The 18074-nt window shown below is 40.5% G+C and overlaps 1 protein-coding gene across 2 annotated transcripts in view; it reads right to left on the bottom strand.

The window, feature by feature from the left end:
• MTMR10 (myotubularin related protein 10) overlaps nucleotides 1–17306 on the bottom strand; it is a 62063-nt gene extending 44757 nt beyond the window's left edge. Inside the window, exons 1-2 of one of the 2 annotated variants that reach the window (XM_032776047.2) lie at nucleotides 16786–17306; nucleotides 12679–12739 (exon numbers count right to left, since the gene is read on the bottom strand). In XM_032776047.2, coding sequence (XP_032631938.1) covers nucleotides 12679–12739; nucleotides 16786–16839 — 115 coding nt within the window. In that variant the 5' untranslated portion in view covers nucleotides 16840–17306. The remainder of the gene's footprint in view (nucleotides 1–12678; nucleotides 12740–16785) is intronic. The other variant, XM_032776046.2, reaches the window with a different exon arrangement.
• Nucleotides 17307–18074: the final 768 nt, after the last annotated feature.

Below are 18074 nucleotides of genomic sequence, written 5' to 3'. Positions count from 1 at the left end.
GGAGGAGTACAGAAACCGATTTAAAGAGCCCTTTATATCGATATAAAGGGCCTCATAGTGTGGATGGGTACAGCGTTAAATCGGTTTAACGCTGCTAAAATCGGTTTAAATGCATAGTGTAGACCAGGCCTTAGGATACTTAAACACTGAAACAGGCTTCCAATGGAGGCTGTGGAATCCCTGTTACTAGAGATTTTTAAGAACAGGTTAGACAAAAACCTGCCAAGCATAGTCTAGGTCAGTGGGGGGCAACCTGCAGCCAATCAGAGTAATCCGCTGGCAGGCCGCCAGACAGTTTGTTTACATTTGCATGGCTACCCGCACCTCCCGGTGGCTGCAGCTCACCATTCTGCGGCCTCTGGGAACTGCAGGCAGTAAACAAACTGGCGGCTGGCCAGCAGATTACCCTGACAGGCCGCAGATCACCCACCACTGGTCTAGGTGTACTTGGTCCTGCCAAAATGCAAGAGGCTGGACTAGATGATCTCTCAAGCCCTACATTTCCACTGCAAAATAAATCAAAGACTAATTGGAGTTACTATGTAGCAATTAAAGTATATACACATCTGTATCCTGGTAGTGCATATTTAGACAGGCATTTTTAACAAGATTTTTAACTAGCATAACAGTTTATATTTGTTCCAAACATGATGGGCAAAATATGGATTTGAACACAAATAAATAACTTGAACAATTTCTTAACTAAAAAAGTGACATATTCAATAATTTAATTATGAAGTTAAACTGAAGTCTTCAGGCATCTTTAACCATTTAACTGGCTTTTGCTAGTTGTCCTTGTTGGAGAGTAGAATACTAAAATAGTGTGGGTTTATTAGCATGAGCTAAGCATTTAAATGTAGATTTCCTCTCATTCACTTCTAAATGAATCTTCTGTTCAGCCTGCTCAGTAGAGACTTTGAAGTTCAAATGGGAAAAAACTCTGATAAGATTCTACTTAAGCTCATGAAGTACTTTTTAAAGCTCTTCTTTGGGAATTTTCCTGAGCTCTTACAATGTATTAGAAGTACTATAAAAGATCAAGAAATAATGGCATGCTTGTTAGATGATACCACCTGTTAAGATTTTATATAGTATCATTTCCCCATGAATTTAAGTTTATATGTATTCTATGTTCAGCATATTACAGTGATCAATTGTGAAAATACTAATACGCTATTTTACGCATATCTATATTTAAGAGTTGATTCTAAAATGTGAAAATTAGACCTGTACTCACATTTTCCAACAGGATAGCCTGATACTGTTACTACTAGAGAATGGAAAATTGGTCTGATTATGTGTTAGCATTGAATGGAGAAAATGGGATGTCATTTAAAAAGATAAAAACAACAGACTCTCTCATTTTCATAGGGTAGTCTGTATATCAGTTTTAATAATTTTATATAAAGCACAGTGCCTGAAGAGCGCTCAGAGTTTTTAACAGAAGAGATGAAAGAGTTTAAAAGGTAAATTTTAGAAATATGCTGAGTGAGAACAAACAAACAAGGTACTGGTGTGGATGGCCTGACTCAACCTTAACTTCCAAGATAATGAGTCAAATGTAATAGAGATTTATTATTTTTTTGAGGTATTGCACAGTATATCAATCTGCTTACTTATATTACATAATGATTCTGCATAAACCGAATAATCAGTACTATTGGATGAGATGGTTATGTTTTTCAATCAGTTATTTTAAGTTATAAAATAATTTCACTTTCTGTAATTAAGTCATGGATACAAAACAGACGTTTGGTAACAGCAGCAATGGACATAGAGTTAGAGTAGTGCAAGTTTTGTCAACTTTTACATCGAACACAAAACTAGATGTTCTCAAGAACTAAGCATATTTTAAGAATTTCTTCTCTGCAAGTCTGTTTAGTTGACAGGAGGGAAAATAAGTGGTATAGTAGTTTGTTTAGTAGGCTGTTAAAACTCATTAGATGACATTCTGTTCTCTTTCTAGGCTCTCTAGTGACTTATGGTATGAACATTTGCCACTGGTCAGAAGTCATTGGGAGGGAAAAATTAACTGGCAGCATAGTGCCCACTTTTTTGGCAGAATGCACAAGGAAAAACAAACAGATTTAATTTTAAAGTAGACTCAAGCAAAACCATTTTTAGGTCTGGTTTCTATACAATCAAATCTAAACTACATGAAACCATTCATAGCTGGAAAAATAATTCAGACAGATGTTCACAAAATACCTAACATATCTATACAAGTCAGAAACTTTAGAAAAAACAGATCTCAGTATTCTTGACTGTAAATTAAGATCATCAATATGAAATGGTCCACAAATGTAAGTTTGCATCCAGAATCTAAAATTCCAGATAATTCTTAGAAGTGGACAGAACTCATAAATCAGTCCTTTATAATACCTCTCAAAAAATAAATAAGCCGATACACAGAAACATACCACAAAGTTTACACTGGATCTTAAGACAGGATGTATATGCAGATCTATAATAGCATATAGTATTTATAAACTGTTGCTCTGCTTATGTTAGGAACTAATAAGTCAAGTGTTTGGTTCATTTTGAATTTTTTTTGTGGTATGAAAGATTAGTTTGCAGAAGTAATATGCCAAAAAAATCTGGAAATTAATCTAAAAAATCTCCACAACTTATGGAACTAAAGATTGGTAATATTTGCATAAACTGAAAATAGGGTGCAAAAAGAAAAACTTCAGAAAATTATTTCAAACACATATTTTCCAAATAAAATTCCAGTAATTCTGCAGTGTTGAACAGAGCTCCACACACATGCATGGCACTGACTTACATGAAGTTAAAAGAGTTTCAGGTGCTACACCAATGCCTAACAGCTCCTGCTAGCTTTGGTAGTTTTACAATCACAAGTTATTTTCAATTTATTATTTTTTTTAAAAGGGGGATGGGTGGAAGGGCTAAGATTCTAATCCTGCAATGTGATCTAATATCTAACTAAAAAGTTAATGGGATACCACTTGGCTCTGTGCTAGTGAATTCCACTGTGGAACATAAACCTATTTAATTGACTATGCCTGTGAATGAGTGAAATTGACTATACACAAAGTAAATCTAAAGCCATTTTTCTTTCAGATATAGTAATGTTAGATGTTACTTATGACAAATATATTCAGTGTTACTTTTAAGATCAAATCGGACCTGCTTAAATCTAACACAGAAAAATACAATACAAAATATGGAAGTGGTTGCGATGTGGCAGAAGAGAACTAAGGAGATCATACTATTTTATTAATCAAGAGTCATGGGTTTTAAAGGAGAATTGGAGGGAGGACATTTAACGAAGAGAAAGGAGTTTTAGTTTTGCAATGGCTATTTTTAAGGCTGTATCATGGCAAAATTCAGCCTCTACCACAGTACCCACAACCAAAGTTCAAGATCAAAGCTACCTCTTAACTGTTTGACTTCAGGTTGCTAACAGTCAAAATAAAATTAGGGGAAAAATTGTAACTGGCCCCTTTAAGAGGAACAGGATCCAGTGTACCTGTGACTCCTCAGCTGCCTCCTAATTGAGTTTTAAGAGAGGGCACCCTGTCCATATAAAATGGGAGAGCCGGACAGACTGAGTAAGAACTATGAATTGCATGTGGTGCATTTCTAATGACACTGCTGTGTGTAATAATCCAGGTAGTTACTGGAGAAATGTCCATCAATTTAAGAATGAAAGTGTTAGATCTGACAGTCTGGTCTGAAGTCAAGGGAAATAGCAAAGATAAGAATACTGGAAAAATATACAAGGAATGTTGGGAATTAAAAAGACGAAATGCAGCCTGACTCAATATACTCCCTCATGCTCACAGGGTTTAAACACAAGTAAGAGTTTAGTGAAAGAGGAATAGAAAAGAGAAAGTTGTCCCATATGACACGTGTTACTAAACTTTTGGGATGTCGTCCTCTATAAAAGATCTAGAAAGCAGGACTGGTTAGCTCACTTAGGGCTTGTCTACACTTACCGGGGGATCAACAAGCAGCGACTCCTGTACTCCACCAGATCGAGAAGAGTAGGGAAAGCAGGATGGATAAAAATTAATGATTTTAAAAAATAAATAGGATTTTTTAAAATTTAAACAGGATTTTTTTGATAAAATGCTTTTTGAGGAAAACACCTATCTAAAGACAGTTTTAATTAAGATACATTATCGCTCAAAGATATCTCATCATGGAATAGGGATTATAAATTCTAATTCTACAGTATGAGACGATATATTTATGTAATTTTAAGAAAAGTTTTGTAAATGAGTTCCAATAGTTCATGGATTAGGGACCCAATCTTATAGGGCTCCAGGGCTTCTGTAAAGATTATTTAGGTTAATCTTTCTATCTACTCAATGGGACTCAGTGCTTAGTCTAGAAGATACCATCAGATATGCTTAGTTTTACAGTTTAAGAACTGTGGATTTGTGTCTCCAGAGATAACATGCTTGTTAACAACAAAAATGTTTTTAAATAAATAAATAGCTATATCTATATAGAGAGAGGTGAGAAATAACAGACCTCATTTCTACTGTCCTGCTGCAAATTTGTGTACACAGAGTCAATCCCTTACCTCTCTCTAAAAGAGCAAAGTTTCAAAAAGTTCAATGAATAGAAGATTGTTGGGGGAGGAATAGATCTGGACAAGGAGAAAGTCTGGAGATAAATGTGACAAGGGAGGGACAGACAGGAGAACCAAAAGTGAAAGTGTTTGAGCGGCATATTCCAGAAGTCTTGAGATCTTTCTGAATGTAGCCTTCATTGATTTGAGATCTACCATACCATTCTCTCACTAGAAAGGAAAACCTACAATGGCAGCAGACCGCAAAAGAGACCCAGTTTGGGAATATTTTAATGAAGTTCCTCTACCTGTGGGAAAGACAGGCATCCAAAATGCAAACAGTGCAACAAAGAAATGCAAGGCCTGGTTGCCCAAATGAAACAACATCATGAGAAGTGTTCCTTCTCAGGATGAAGCTGCATTGATGATGATGAAAGGAACTGGTCTGAACATGCAGGATCTTCAGGTTGGTAAACTTTTTTATTTCATACTTCTCTCTTTAGGACTTCCTGTCTTCCTTCTGGACTATTCCTGAATTCTCATGTTTGAGAAAAAAAAATATAGTTGTTACTCTATGGTACTATCATTTTAGATGCAGTTGTAATACAAAATACAAAGCTGAAATAGGCAGATCTCACCTTTAAAGTAGTACTGAGTGTCAGTGAATACAATGAGTAATACTAAATGAGCAGTATGGTAATATTAATTAAATAACGGCATTGACTTATTTTATTTAGGAGAATCCACCCTCAATATACAGGATTCTGAAGACTATCCACCTTCAAGATCACCATCATTTTTTATAGTTTCAGAGTTATCTGCCAATGATTGTGTTTCAGTCACATCATGAATGTCACATAGCCACAGTATACCACCTGTAGCAAAAAGGAAAAAAGAAAAAAAATCTCCATCATCCAGAAACCACCATAGATAAGTTTGTGGTAAGACCCAGCAGATTACAAAAAGACGTAATTGATCAAAAAATTGTCCGGCTTGTTTATGCAACAAACTCTACTTGCTGCATGACTGAGAACCCACGCTTCCTTAACGTGGTTCAGTCATTAAGCCCAGCATACAGTTGATGCAACAGAACAGATGTTGCAGGCAAACTGTTGGATACAGCGTATGAAAGAGAAATTGAGCAGTATGCAAAAGGTCTATAGGGTAAAATTGTTAACCCGAGTCTTGATGGGTGGAGCAATGTCCACAATGATCCTGTTGTAGGTGCTTATGTGACAACAGAAGAAAGGAATGTCTTCCTTACAGAAACAATTGATACATCAGGAAATGCACACACAGCAAAATACTTACAAGTAGCAACAGTAAAAGCTATAACAAACTGTGAAATAAAATTCAAATGTCTAGCATGCAGCTTGGTCACACAGACAATGCTACAAATGTATCCAAGATGAGAAGAAATTATTTAGAAGAGAGTCCCAAGCTAATATATGGTTGTAGTGCTCATTTGATGCAATTCCTAGCCAAAGACTTCAGTGTTCCAGAAATAAAGGCTAATGTTGTTGAAACTGCAAAATACTTCCCTAACAACCACTTTGCAGCAGCTGCTGTGAAAAAAGTGGGAGGAATCAAGCTAACTCCGACAAGACATGCAATGGAACTCCATAGTGGACTGTTTTGAGTACTATCAAGAACTGGACTAATCCGATGACAGTTTGTGAACAAAACTGTGAAAAAAATAGATGGCAATGTCACAGCCAAAGTTCTCAACATTGGGCTTAAGAGAAATGTTGAACACATGCTGATTACCCTGAAGCCTTTTTCTGTAGCCTTGAACAAAATGCAGAGAAATAACTGTTTTACTGCTGACACTGTTGAAATGTGGAAGGAACTGAGCGAGATCTTAAAAAGAGAAATATGTAATGACAGAGTTAAATTACAAGCATTACAAAAAACGAATAGGACAAGCACTACCTCCAGCTCATTTTCTTGCAGATATTCTCAATACTTGGTAACAGGGTCAAACCTTAACTGCTGAAGAAGAGGAGTTGGCTACGACATGGACATCCAGCAATCATCCCTACATAATGCCAATTATATTAAACTTCAGAGCTAAGGGTGAACCATTCAAGAAATATATGTTTGCTGATGATGTTTTAAAGAAAGTCACATCAGTGAACTGGTGGAAGTCACTTAAGCACTTGGATTCCTACACTGCCATGATCCTTGATTCAGCATCCAGTGGAAGAGTAGAGATCAGCAGCTGTATAGACACAAATAGCAACTGCTGAGCAGAACGCTTGTAATCTGCTCTCCTTTCCACAGCAAGAAAGCTTGGCTGAATCAGGAAGATATTCAGGGTTCCATGCCAAGAAGTAGGAATGGGCTTCAGAAATTTTCTTTAATTTACTGAAACTATAAAGACAAGTTATTCCCTTGAAATGGGAGATTTAAGACTTCCACTGGACAGAGAAATGAGAAAAGCCACACGCTTTGTGAATTCTCAGATTCCTGCTTCTCCCACTAACCTGCTGTGTGTCTTCAGGTAAGTCACTACTTACTATCTGGACTTCAATTTTCTCATCTGAAAAGTTGGGATAACTAATCTTACCCGCTTTTTATAAGCATTATGAGATGTGCAGATGAACAGAGCTATGTAAGCAGTAAGTACGTATGTTCACCATTTGGATAGACCATACTACTCAAGATGTTACTTTACCTCTTGTAAAAACAAAAAAGGACCTTGGTTTTCATTAAGTACTCCTCCAGTAAGCATAAATTGAATATTATAATTTCAAAAGTTACTAGGAATGATACTGTCTACAAAAAGCTTGGTTTTAAGTTGTCATCTATATGTTTAATTTTACCATTAGGAAGTGGAGTCACAAATGGAAGGTGAACAAATAGCACAGGGATATGTATCAGTCTGCCTGAATCCTGGCTAAACACTATACTTTGTACTTTAGACTTTATACAAATTTTAGAACATAGACTACCTGTGAGCAGAACAAAAGGTCCTGGGTATGAACAACATGAAACAAAGCTGTTTTTAAAAACTCCACTGAGGTCTATTGTCAAGTTGCATGTTCTGTTGCACAGCATGGTTGGCAATTCATCTAAACATAAAACAGCTAGAATATAATTCAGGACACATTTTGTATACTATACAATTTTGAAAATGCTTATGACAATGTCTCAAATGCTGTAGAACTTTTTAGTGGAACAGCAACTAGTGTAACCAATTCCCTGAAGACTGCTTGTAAGCAGAAAACTTACATACAAGATTTACCCTAGTTCACAATTTGCAAAATCATTAGTCATAACTACAACTCTCCAAAAATAAGCCAGCTAGTGTTCTATTAACTAGGTATGTCACACTGCAGGGGATGTCTGCCAGATTACTTGCTGTTTCTCTACTCTGCTCATTAGAAATGTTACCTGTTCAGATCAATAAACTAATAAAACAAAAGAGAAGAAAATATTGCTGAGGCCAGTGTCCCAAACAACTGTGGCAAGCATTCTTGATCAGGAAAAAAGGAATGGAAGAACATAGAGGAAGGTAAAAGAAAACAGATTTTAATTCTGAATATAATTACATATAAAGAAACTTTCAAACTTAATTTGAGAATGAAAATGCCCTGCGCCATAAAATGATTAGGTTTTCACTGTCTACTATTACAGTCCCAGTACTGACAGCAATTCTGGTTTTAAATCCAAGACTCATGATATTTGCTCTTCTTTTCTTAGCACCTCACCTCCCTGGAGTCATGCGATTACACTAGATTCCGAGTTTTCATTTAAAAAAAAATAAAAAAGGTAAACCTCCTGGTGGCAGAAAAAAAAACTGAAAACATGAACCCTAAAGACTCAATTTATTTTTAATAACGTCCAGGGATTTTTGAATGCTTGGGGGTGGCAATACTGTAGTCCAGTCACAGCACTCCGCCAGCCGTCCCCACCCCCTTTCAAACACAAAACAAAACTTAAAAGACAGCATAATGAGTATTTTACCAAACCTAGCTTTGGATTCTAGTTTCTACTAACTCAATTGTTTTCTAAAAACTACTATATTTTAGGAATTAACAGTTTGGGACACTAGATATTTACAGTTATCACAATACTAAGATTACTACCCTAATTTACAGAGAGTTTCATCTCAAAGAATTATAAAACAAACTTACTAACTATATAACAGTCTTCAACCCCTGAAGTTTAGCTCTACTAGGTTAACATACGGTTTTTTTAACAGCATAGGAAACATTATACAACAATTATTGTCAGGAAATCAAGAATGCCATATTCAGTTAATTGCAAGGGGAAGGCAAGTAAAGCAGAATGTAATTAAACAAATTGGAATTTGGACAGAAACTTGGCTTTATGTCTCATCGAGAAGTCAACACCTATAGCACCACAGTATGTGTGTTTATAGACTTTTCTATGGCACTAACTGTATTCAGACATGCACTTAAGCACATGCTTAGCTTTAAGCAGAGGTAGTCTCACAGAAGTCATTTAATTTATCCTGTGAAATTCTGAATTACTATCCACCCCACTTTATAGATTGCTTCATTTTGTGTGCCAGTTTGCCTAAGATTACACAGGAAAATCGTGGAAGAATGGAACTCGGATCTCCCAAGATCTTAACCACAACACTACACTTCTGCCCTCACCATGCTGGGGAACTAATCTGAAATTAACTCACCTCTCAGACCAATTACAGAACAGCTCTAGTGACTTCCTGAATAAATGCTCCTAATGCAGAAGGATAGTGACCTCAGGAAGGAATGGCGGTAATGGGAGTAAGTGGGCAAAATACTCAACAAATTCAGAGTACACAAAGGCCTATTCCCTCTTGGGGAAAAACAAACAAACTGAATTTGTTCTTAAAAAACAAACCAACCCTACACTTTAGTTGTTTGCTACTGTAATGTAGCATGTAAGAGGTTGAACAGCATGAAGACTGTTTAACTGTTTTCTACAGATAAATAACAATTTTTGCTGTTTGCAAAGTACCTACATTTTTAAGCCCCAGAACAAGATCCCATACTTTCTTTCATAAGAAGATGCAGTCAATCAATAATTACTCATTCAGGTAAAAATAAAATACTGAAAACTAACCAAAAAGATTCTTCTCCTCGTCCCCTCCACAAATTCAGCACACTAAACTTTATCTCAATACACAACAGCATTGCAAGTAGTTAGTACTGCTTGATGATTAACAATAGTCAAATACCAGGTAGTAAGTAGGTGAAATAATTAACATACACACTTGGAACAGTTACTTATTACTTTTCTTGTTCACTTTGAGGGCTGCAACATCAAAGTCAATTTTAGACTTAGCTGATTACATAGAACCACAGAAATCAAGGGCTGGAAGAGACCTTGAGAAGTCATCTAATCCAACCCTCAGTGCTATGGCAAGACCAAGTAAATCTAAACCATCCCTGAGAAGTGTTTCTCCAAATGTTTTTAAAAGCTTCCAATGATGAAGACTCCATGACTTCCCTTGGAAGATGTGACGAAGTGGGACTCTTCTTAATCTTTCCTCTGAATACTGTGTGGGTGCCTCATTTCCCCTATGCATTTCTTAAGTCTCTAGGAGGTGAGACTGTTGCAGAGCAAAGGGCCAGTGCACATAAATGGCTGACACTATCTCCTGGCAACTAGTGGCTGGGGCCCTTTCCTGCAGCAAGGAGACAGCTAAAGGTGTTGGAGAACAAAGATCAGGTGACCTCGTTGCCTGGGAAAGGAACAAAGCCCAGAGGAGGAGGGGCTGGAGGGTGAGTCAGTTTTGGAGCTAGCTGGGGATGAGGAGTGAGTGCAGACGTGGGTGTCTGGTTCACTGCCCGCAGGATGGACCCGGCTGAGGGGTCCTGTTCTCTGTACCTACGAGCTCTGTTTTAGACCATGTTCCTGTCATCTAATAAACCTCTGTTTTACTGGCTGGCTCAGAGTCACATCAGACCACAAAGTGCGGGTGCAGGACCCTGTGGCTTCCCCAAGACCTCATGAGGGCGGCCTCACTATGGGAAGCACATGGAGGGGCAGAGGATGCTGAATGCTCCAAAGGTCAGACACAGGAAGGTGGAAGCTGTGTGTCCTTCTTGCCCTGAAGACAGTCTGCTCACAGAGATGGGACTTCACCAGAGTCCAGACTGGCTTTGTAAAGAGCAGTTCCAGAGCATTGCCCAGGAACTCCGTGACAGAAACCTATTCCAGATCTTAACTAATCTTATAGTTAAAAAGTTTTTCTTAATAATCTAACCTAAATCTCCCTCAGTGCAGCTTAAACCCATCATTTCTTGTCCTACCTTCACTGGACATGGAGAACAACTGATCACTGTCCTCTTTATAACAGCCCTTAACATATTGGCAGACTTATCAGGTCAACCCTCAATCTTCTTTTCTCAAGACTAAATATGGGAAGTTTTTGTAACCTTTCCTCATAGATCAGGTTTTCTAAACCTTTTATCATTTTTGTTGCCCTCCTCTGTATTCCTTCCAATTTGTCCACATCTTTCCTAAATTGTGGTGCCCAGAATTGGACACAGTCCTCCAGCTGAGGCCTGACCAGTCCCGATTAGGGTGAGACAACTACCGCCTGTGTCTTATATACAACACTCCTGTTAATACACTCCTAGCTGTCTTTGCAGCTGCATCATATTCAGTAATTCTTTTCAGAAGTACTATCACCTAGACAATTATTCCTCATTTTGTAGTTGTGCATTGGATTTTTCTACCTTATAATAATTTCATCTAGACCACATTTCCCTAGTTTGCTTATGAGAATGTCATGCAGAAATGTGTCAAAAGCCTTACTAAAATCAAGATACATATGACTACTGCTTCTGCACTATACACTAGGTTGGTAACCCTATCAAAGAAAGAAATTAAGTTGGTGTGGCATGATTTTTGTTTACAAATCCATGCTAACTATTCCTTATAATCCCATTATCCTCCAGGTCCTTACAAATTGACTGTTTAATAATTTGCTCCAGTATCTTCCAGGTCCTTCTCCCTCCCCTTTTTAAAGATAGGTGCTATGTTTGCCCTTCTGCCACCTTCAGGGACCTCTACTGTCTTCCAGGAGTTCAAAGATAATTACTAATGGCTCCAAGACTGATTCAGCTAGTTCCTTAAGTACTCTAGGATGAATTTCATCAAGCCCTGCTGACTTGAATACATCTAATTTATCTAGAAATTCTTTAGCCATGATAACAATGTCCCACTAAAGTAAGTGATAATTTAGGTCATCTATTTTTCTTATCTGTATTTAAATATATATGCTTAGATCTGTTCTAGCAAAAATACTCCCACAAAATCCAAGCAATGTTTGCAATCAACCACCATATTTATTGCTCTAATTAGTAAGGAATAGTTTGTGATTCAAGTAACAGCTATAGTATAGTATAGTATAGGCTGATGGAATTTTTAATGTCAGAACAAGATTTTATAATTCCATGTTTCTCTGAGATAATATAGTTTTATCTTCTTACTAAAGTTTTATTTTCTTAATAAAGAGGTAGTACATGCAGTTGGACATCTTGGATTCTGATATAAACTACTGATTATAAAGCATGATAAAAAGCTACTCCTCCTTTCCATCACACTCTCTTGAAATAGTTCAAAAAGCTTAGAATCAGATACTGGATATTCAGTAAAAGAAAAGGAATGAAGAGTTTAACACAGAGCTGCCACCCACGTCACACAGGCAGGACTAACCAAAGGCGCAAATATCTGCCCATGTGATCCAACTGCAAAATTGGAGCCTAAATCTGGTGATCCAAAGAGAGAACCCCCTAAACACTGTGTCACAAAGACTATCAAATTACAGTGCTTACCTGTTTCAGATAAGCAAGTAAATATCAAGGCATGAAATTTTACAATCCTATAACAAAACAATTACCCACCTATGTTTAGTTTCAAGAGTTAACTAAACAAAATTAGAAAATCTCTCACAGACAAGAGTCAGAAGATTTTCTTACTAAGTTACAAACTGTATTCCCTTAATTACTACATTAAGGGTAGAATAAAAGTTATTAATTATTGGTCAAACAGTACAGAAAAATAGAGTTACGTGCACGCTGTTAATCCTACAAATACTACCAGAATGAATAGAAGACACTAAAAAAAACAGCCCTGTGTAGACCTCTGTCAAATCCTTGATTAATATTTACCTGGCAAAAGTACTGGTTCCAGCTTTTTAATCCTGGGCTCTGGGGTTACTTTGTCTTCAACCTGAAACAACAGCAACATCACAAAAAAGTAAAATACTTACAAAATTAAAGATATACATAGACTGGGAATGGCTGAGCCATTACAAACATTGAATCTATCTCCCCATGTAAGTATTCTCACACTTATCAAACTGTCTGTACTGGGCTATCTTGATTATCACTTCAAAATTTTTTTCTCTTACTTAATTGGCCTATCAGAGTTGGTAAGACAACTCCCACCTTTTCATGCTCTCTGTATGTGTATATATATCTCCTAAATATATCGCCAATCTATGCATCCAAAGAAATGGGCTGTAGCCCACGAAAGCTTATGCTCAAACAAATTTGTCAGTCTCTAAGGCCTGGTCTACACTACGTGTTTAAACCGATTTTAGCAGCGTTAAACCGATTTAACGCTGTACCCGTCCACACACGAGGCCCCTTTTATATTGATATAAAGGGCTCTTTAAATCGGTTTCTGTACGGCCTCCTCAACGAGAAGGAGTAGCGCAAATCGGTATTACCATTATCGGATTAGGTGTAGTGGTTGGCCGCAAATCGACGGTATTGGGCTCCAAGGTGGTATCCACAGTGCTCACTGTGACCGCTCTGGACAGCAATCTGAAACTTGGATCCAGTGGCCAGGTAGACAGGAAAAGCCCCAGTGAACTTTGAATTTCGTTCCGTTTGCCCGCGGGGAGCTCTGAATCAGCACGGGTGGCGATGCGATCCCAAATCCAAAAAGGCTCCAGCATGGACCGACGGGATAGACTGGATCTGACTGCTGTATGGGGGACAAATCGTGTTTTCATCAGAGCTCCGTTACAGAAGACATGCCAAAGCATTTGAAAAAATTCTCCAGGCTAATGATACAGAGTCCAACAGTGCTGTGTGAGATGCGTAACACAAAGCAAAGAAGGAAAGTGGAGCGCGTCATGGAGGGAGGAGGCGGTACGAGGACTCTTATCCCCTACCACATGTCCCCGCAGTCTCCGAAATATGCAATTTGTATTTCTTGGCTGAGCTCCCATGCCTGGAAGGTCCAAATATCATTGTCCAGGTGGTTCAGGGTCTATCTCGTGCAATTTACCTCCCTCCCCCTCCATGATAAAAAAGGGGAAAAATCGTTTTTGACTTTTTTATGTCACCCTATGTATACTGCAAGCTGCTGGTAGACAACGGTGCGCAGCAGTAAAACAGAGCATCCTCTCTCCCACCTCTCCCCAGTGGCAGACGGTACAGTGCAGAAAGGACTGATAGCCGTCCTCGTCAGAGCCGTGAGTGCTCCTGGCTGGCCTCAGGTGAGGCCGGCTCGGGGCGCCTGGTAAAAAATAGGATAATTATTCCCGGTCCATCTCCCAGTAGATGGTAGCAGAACGGCTGGTAACCGTCCTCATTAATATAACGGTGGGGTGAGCTCCATCACCCCCTCCCTTCATGTGTAAAGAAAAGAGTCTGTACTGCCTGGCGTGTCCAATAGCAGCGGGAATGCTGGGCTCCTCCTTCCTCCACACACGTAGTTCTGCCTGGACTACATAGCAGCTAGAGGCTGCTTCCCCTTCATTTTATCTCACAACATGTCAGTATTTCTTATTCCTGCATTCTTTATAACTTCATGACACAAATGGGGGGGGACACTGCCAAGGTAGCCCAGGAAGGTTTGGGGAGGAGGGAAGCAACGGGTAGGGTTGTTGCAGGGACACCCCCTAAAATGGCATGCAGCTCATCATTTCTGCAGGATCTGACACGGACCGGCTGTGCTCTCTGGTTCTCTAGTACACTTGCTCCATATTCTAGGCAGGATTGACTCTATTTTTAGATACCATAAACGAGGAATTGACTTGGCGAGTCATTCCCATTTTTGTCTTTGCGCCCCCGGCCAACCTCAACCGGGGCACCCATGACAGCAGGAGACAGTACAGAACGACAGATAACCATCATCTCATTGCCAATTTACAGTGGCGCAGCAGACGGTACAAAACAACTGATAACCCTCTCTGCTGTCATGCAAAGGCAAATGAATGCTGTTGTGTAGCGCTGCAGTATCGCCTCTGTCAGCAGCATCCAGTACACATACGGTGACAGTAAAAAAAAGCTGAACGGGCTCCATGGTTGCCGTCCTATGGCGTCTTCCAGGGCAATCCAGGGAAAAAGGGTGCGAAATGATTGTCTGCCATTGCTTTCCCGGAGGAAGGAACGACTGACGACATTTACTCAGAACCACCCGCGACAATGATTTTTGCCCCATCAGGCACTGGGATCTCAACCCAGAATTCCAAGGGGCGAGGGAGACTGCGGGAACTATGGGATAGCTACAGAATAGGAACCCATAGTGCAACGCTCGCCTCGGACCACAGACGCACACCGCCGAATTAATGTGCTTAGTGTGGCAGCGTGCACTCAACTTTATACAATCTGTTTTACAAAACCCGTTTACGTAAAATCAGAAGAATCCCATAGTGTAGACGTACCCTAAGGTGCCACAAGTACTCCTGTTGTTTTTATAAATTTTCTGATCTTCTTGGGGCCACTTTTTTAGTTTAAAAGTTTTTGAGTCCTAAGTTTCAGGTCCCGATTCTGCAGGGATTTACACACGTTTAATGGCTACACACTCCATAGACTTTAATGGAACTACTAATAGGTCTGGTCTATACTGGGGCGAGAAGAAGCGTCAATCTAAGTTAGACAAATTCAGCCACGTCGACGTACTTAGATCTAGACTGCTAATGCTCCCCTGTTGACTCCGCTTGCGCCTCTCGCTCCAGTGGAGTACCAGAGTTGACGGGAGAGCACTTGGCAGTCAATTTATCATGTCTAGACTAGATGCAATAAATCGAACCCCGCTGGATCAATCACTGCCTGTGGATCCAGGGTAATGTGGACAAGCCCATAGTGTGTAAACTTAAGCACACTAAGTCTAGACAGGCCCTAAATTGCTGGTCCTACAATAAGATCTATGCATGTGCCTGCACAGACCCCCAGTGATTTAAACAAGGTTCTACTCAAGTGTAAGCATCTATCTGCATGAAGAAACGTATAAGATTAAGGCCTAAATTTGATAATTTTTTTAAAGACACTTTATAAACCATTTTATGTTTAAATTCTAGTCCTTAAAAAAACAACACAAAAAACCCATTATGATTCATTTAAAAAGATACAGAAAATGTCATTTGGCACAATGTGACTATTTACCTTTTCCATAGAGACAAGGACGCCCTTCCCAGAAAAACAAAACGAAACAAAAAACCAAATAGTCATTTCTATTTCACTGAAAAGATGTGAAAAAAATATCCAGTTTTCTATTTTTGGCCATACATGTTAGTATGACACAGCATCCAACTTTTCAACTAGTAAGCCACACCCCATAAATCTAGATATAAAAATCACTCAGTCTTTAGAGCACTGCAGAAACTCACACTGAAATTTAGAACTTTTTCACAATAGTTTTACTGAAACATAACATTTTCTTGTTTTATTGTCAGCTTTTGATTTCTAGTTAGTGACAATAAGTTTAATGAGTACTGCAGCAGCTTAAATATTTGCATATAAGGAACAAGCACTTATGTTTTCTCTTTAAAGTAACCCAATATTTGGCTACTGCTAAAACAAGGTTCCAGCACTTAATCACTGTAAAAAGGAAAGGAAAATTATTCATATATAGCTAAAGTTAGTACAAAGCATCCGAACTTTTCTTAGGTTGACAAACTTTAATTAGTTTTTTGCTTAAAAAGTTGTTGCTTTCCTCTAGTTGCAACAGAAATGATCTACATAGAGTTTGGGAGGTCAAACCTAAACAAAAAGGGGGCACCAATGTCCAGACACCGGCCAATTCCGGGGATGCTACTGCCTTCGCTCGGGGACCACCACCCAAGGAAAGCTGTCCTAGCACAGCCGAAGAGGGGTCTAGCTCACGCGCAGGTGCTATTTAAACACCGCCGAGAGCCATTACCAGGCCGATAAGTGTTGCTGAGGGGAAGGAGGGAAGCCGCCCCAAGGAGCTCCATCCTCTGCCCCCGGCCCTAGCGCGCTACGCCGGGGTGGGGGGGAATGGACAGAAAGGGCTGTTACCTGCGGCAGAAGGTAGGACTTGAAGGTGGGCTTGGCTGGCTTGAGCGAAAACATTGCGGCTGCCCCCGGCAGTCCCCGCTGGAGGCTGCTCCCCGGGTGAGGCAAACAGCGGGATGAACCCCCAGTCCTGCCCGAGCCAGGCGGGGTCCGAGCCCGCCGGCCCAGGGCTGCAGGCTCCCGGCGCTCTGGAGTTACGAGGCGGCGGAAGGCAGCACCACTGCCCCCCCGTTCCCAAGGGAGGAGTCAGCCGGCTGGGCAGGTCCGGCCTGGGGCTGCCCCGGCCCCTCATGGAGCCCCCGTCAGCCCCGCTGCTCCCTCCCCTGCGGGCCGGCGTGGAGGCGGGGGCGTGTGAAGGGAGCCTCCCCGCCCTAGCAGCTCCCTGCCTCCAGCAGCAGGAAGCAGCGGCGGCCTGGTTGGGCCCCGGAGGCTGGGGCCTGGGCGGCCATGTTGGAGGCGAGGCTGAGTTTGTACGGCGGCGCGGAGGGGCCAAGCGGCCGCCCCCAGAGGCGTTCCCCCGTCCGCCGCTTGCCCTGCTACGTGTGTGTCCCCACCCCCGGCCGCACGCCTCGCGGCCCAGTGACTGGGGCATCTGCTAAGCAGCAGACCCGAGGGGGGCTGGATGATCTCCCCGCTTTCCCCTGGGCTTTGCTCTGCACAGTTTCAGCCTTGCCAGCCCCAGGGAAGGGGAAGCTGCCCCCCTCCCTCGGCTGGCCCCGCTGATGTGGCTGCTGCTGTAGCTTTCCACTTGCAATTTACAAGCCTGATTTTGCCCCACCTCCTTGGACAAGGGCCTTTCTGCTTTAACAGCCACATACGGTGGAAGGAGGGAGGGGGAGTGTTACACGCACTTTGAGGTTAACTAGACAAGCTGCTTTTGAGATCTCCGACCCATGAGTCCCCAGAGCTGGCTTCTGGCCTGAGATGACGGGCTTTTGGAGGGTTTCAGGCCTTCTTTCAAAATCTTATGCCATTGGATGCGGCTATGGATCTCATGGCTGCTGCACCACTGCTGTGACAGTGGCATCAAATAGATTAGAAGGATGGCCCCTGCCAACATAGGCTACAGCAAAGGCAGCTTTTGGCACCTGGAATCCTACTGTTGTCAAAAGTTACTTTGTCAGGGATAATTTACTTTCAAGATTTCAAACAATAAAATATATATGTAACACCATATGTAGGTATGTTACCCCCGATGACCAATAACTGATGTTTCAAACTCTCTGTATCTATTTTTAAACATTTTCTAATAAACTTTTTAATTTGTTTCTCTGTGTAAGAGTGTGTGTGTG

This window comes from Chelonoidis abingdonii, chromosome 9 (assembly GCF_003597395.2).
Source record: "Chelonoidis abingdonii isolate Lonesome George chromosome 9, CheloAbing_2.0, whole genome shotgun sequence".
Classification (NCBI taxonomy): Eukaryota; Metazoa; Chordata; order Testudines; family Testudinidae; genus Chelonoidis; species Chelonoidis abingdonii.
The sequence above is the reverse complement of the archived record's forward strand: the minus strand, read 5'-3'. Positions and strand labels throughout refer to the sequence as shown.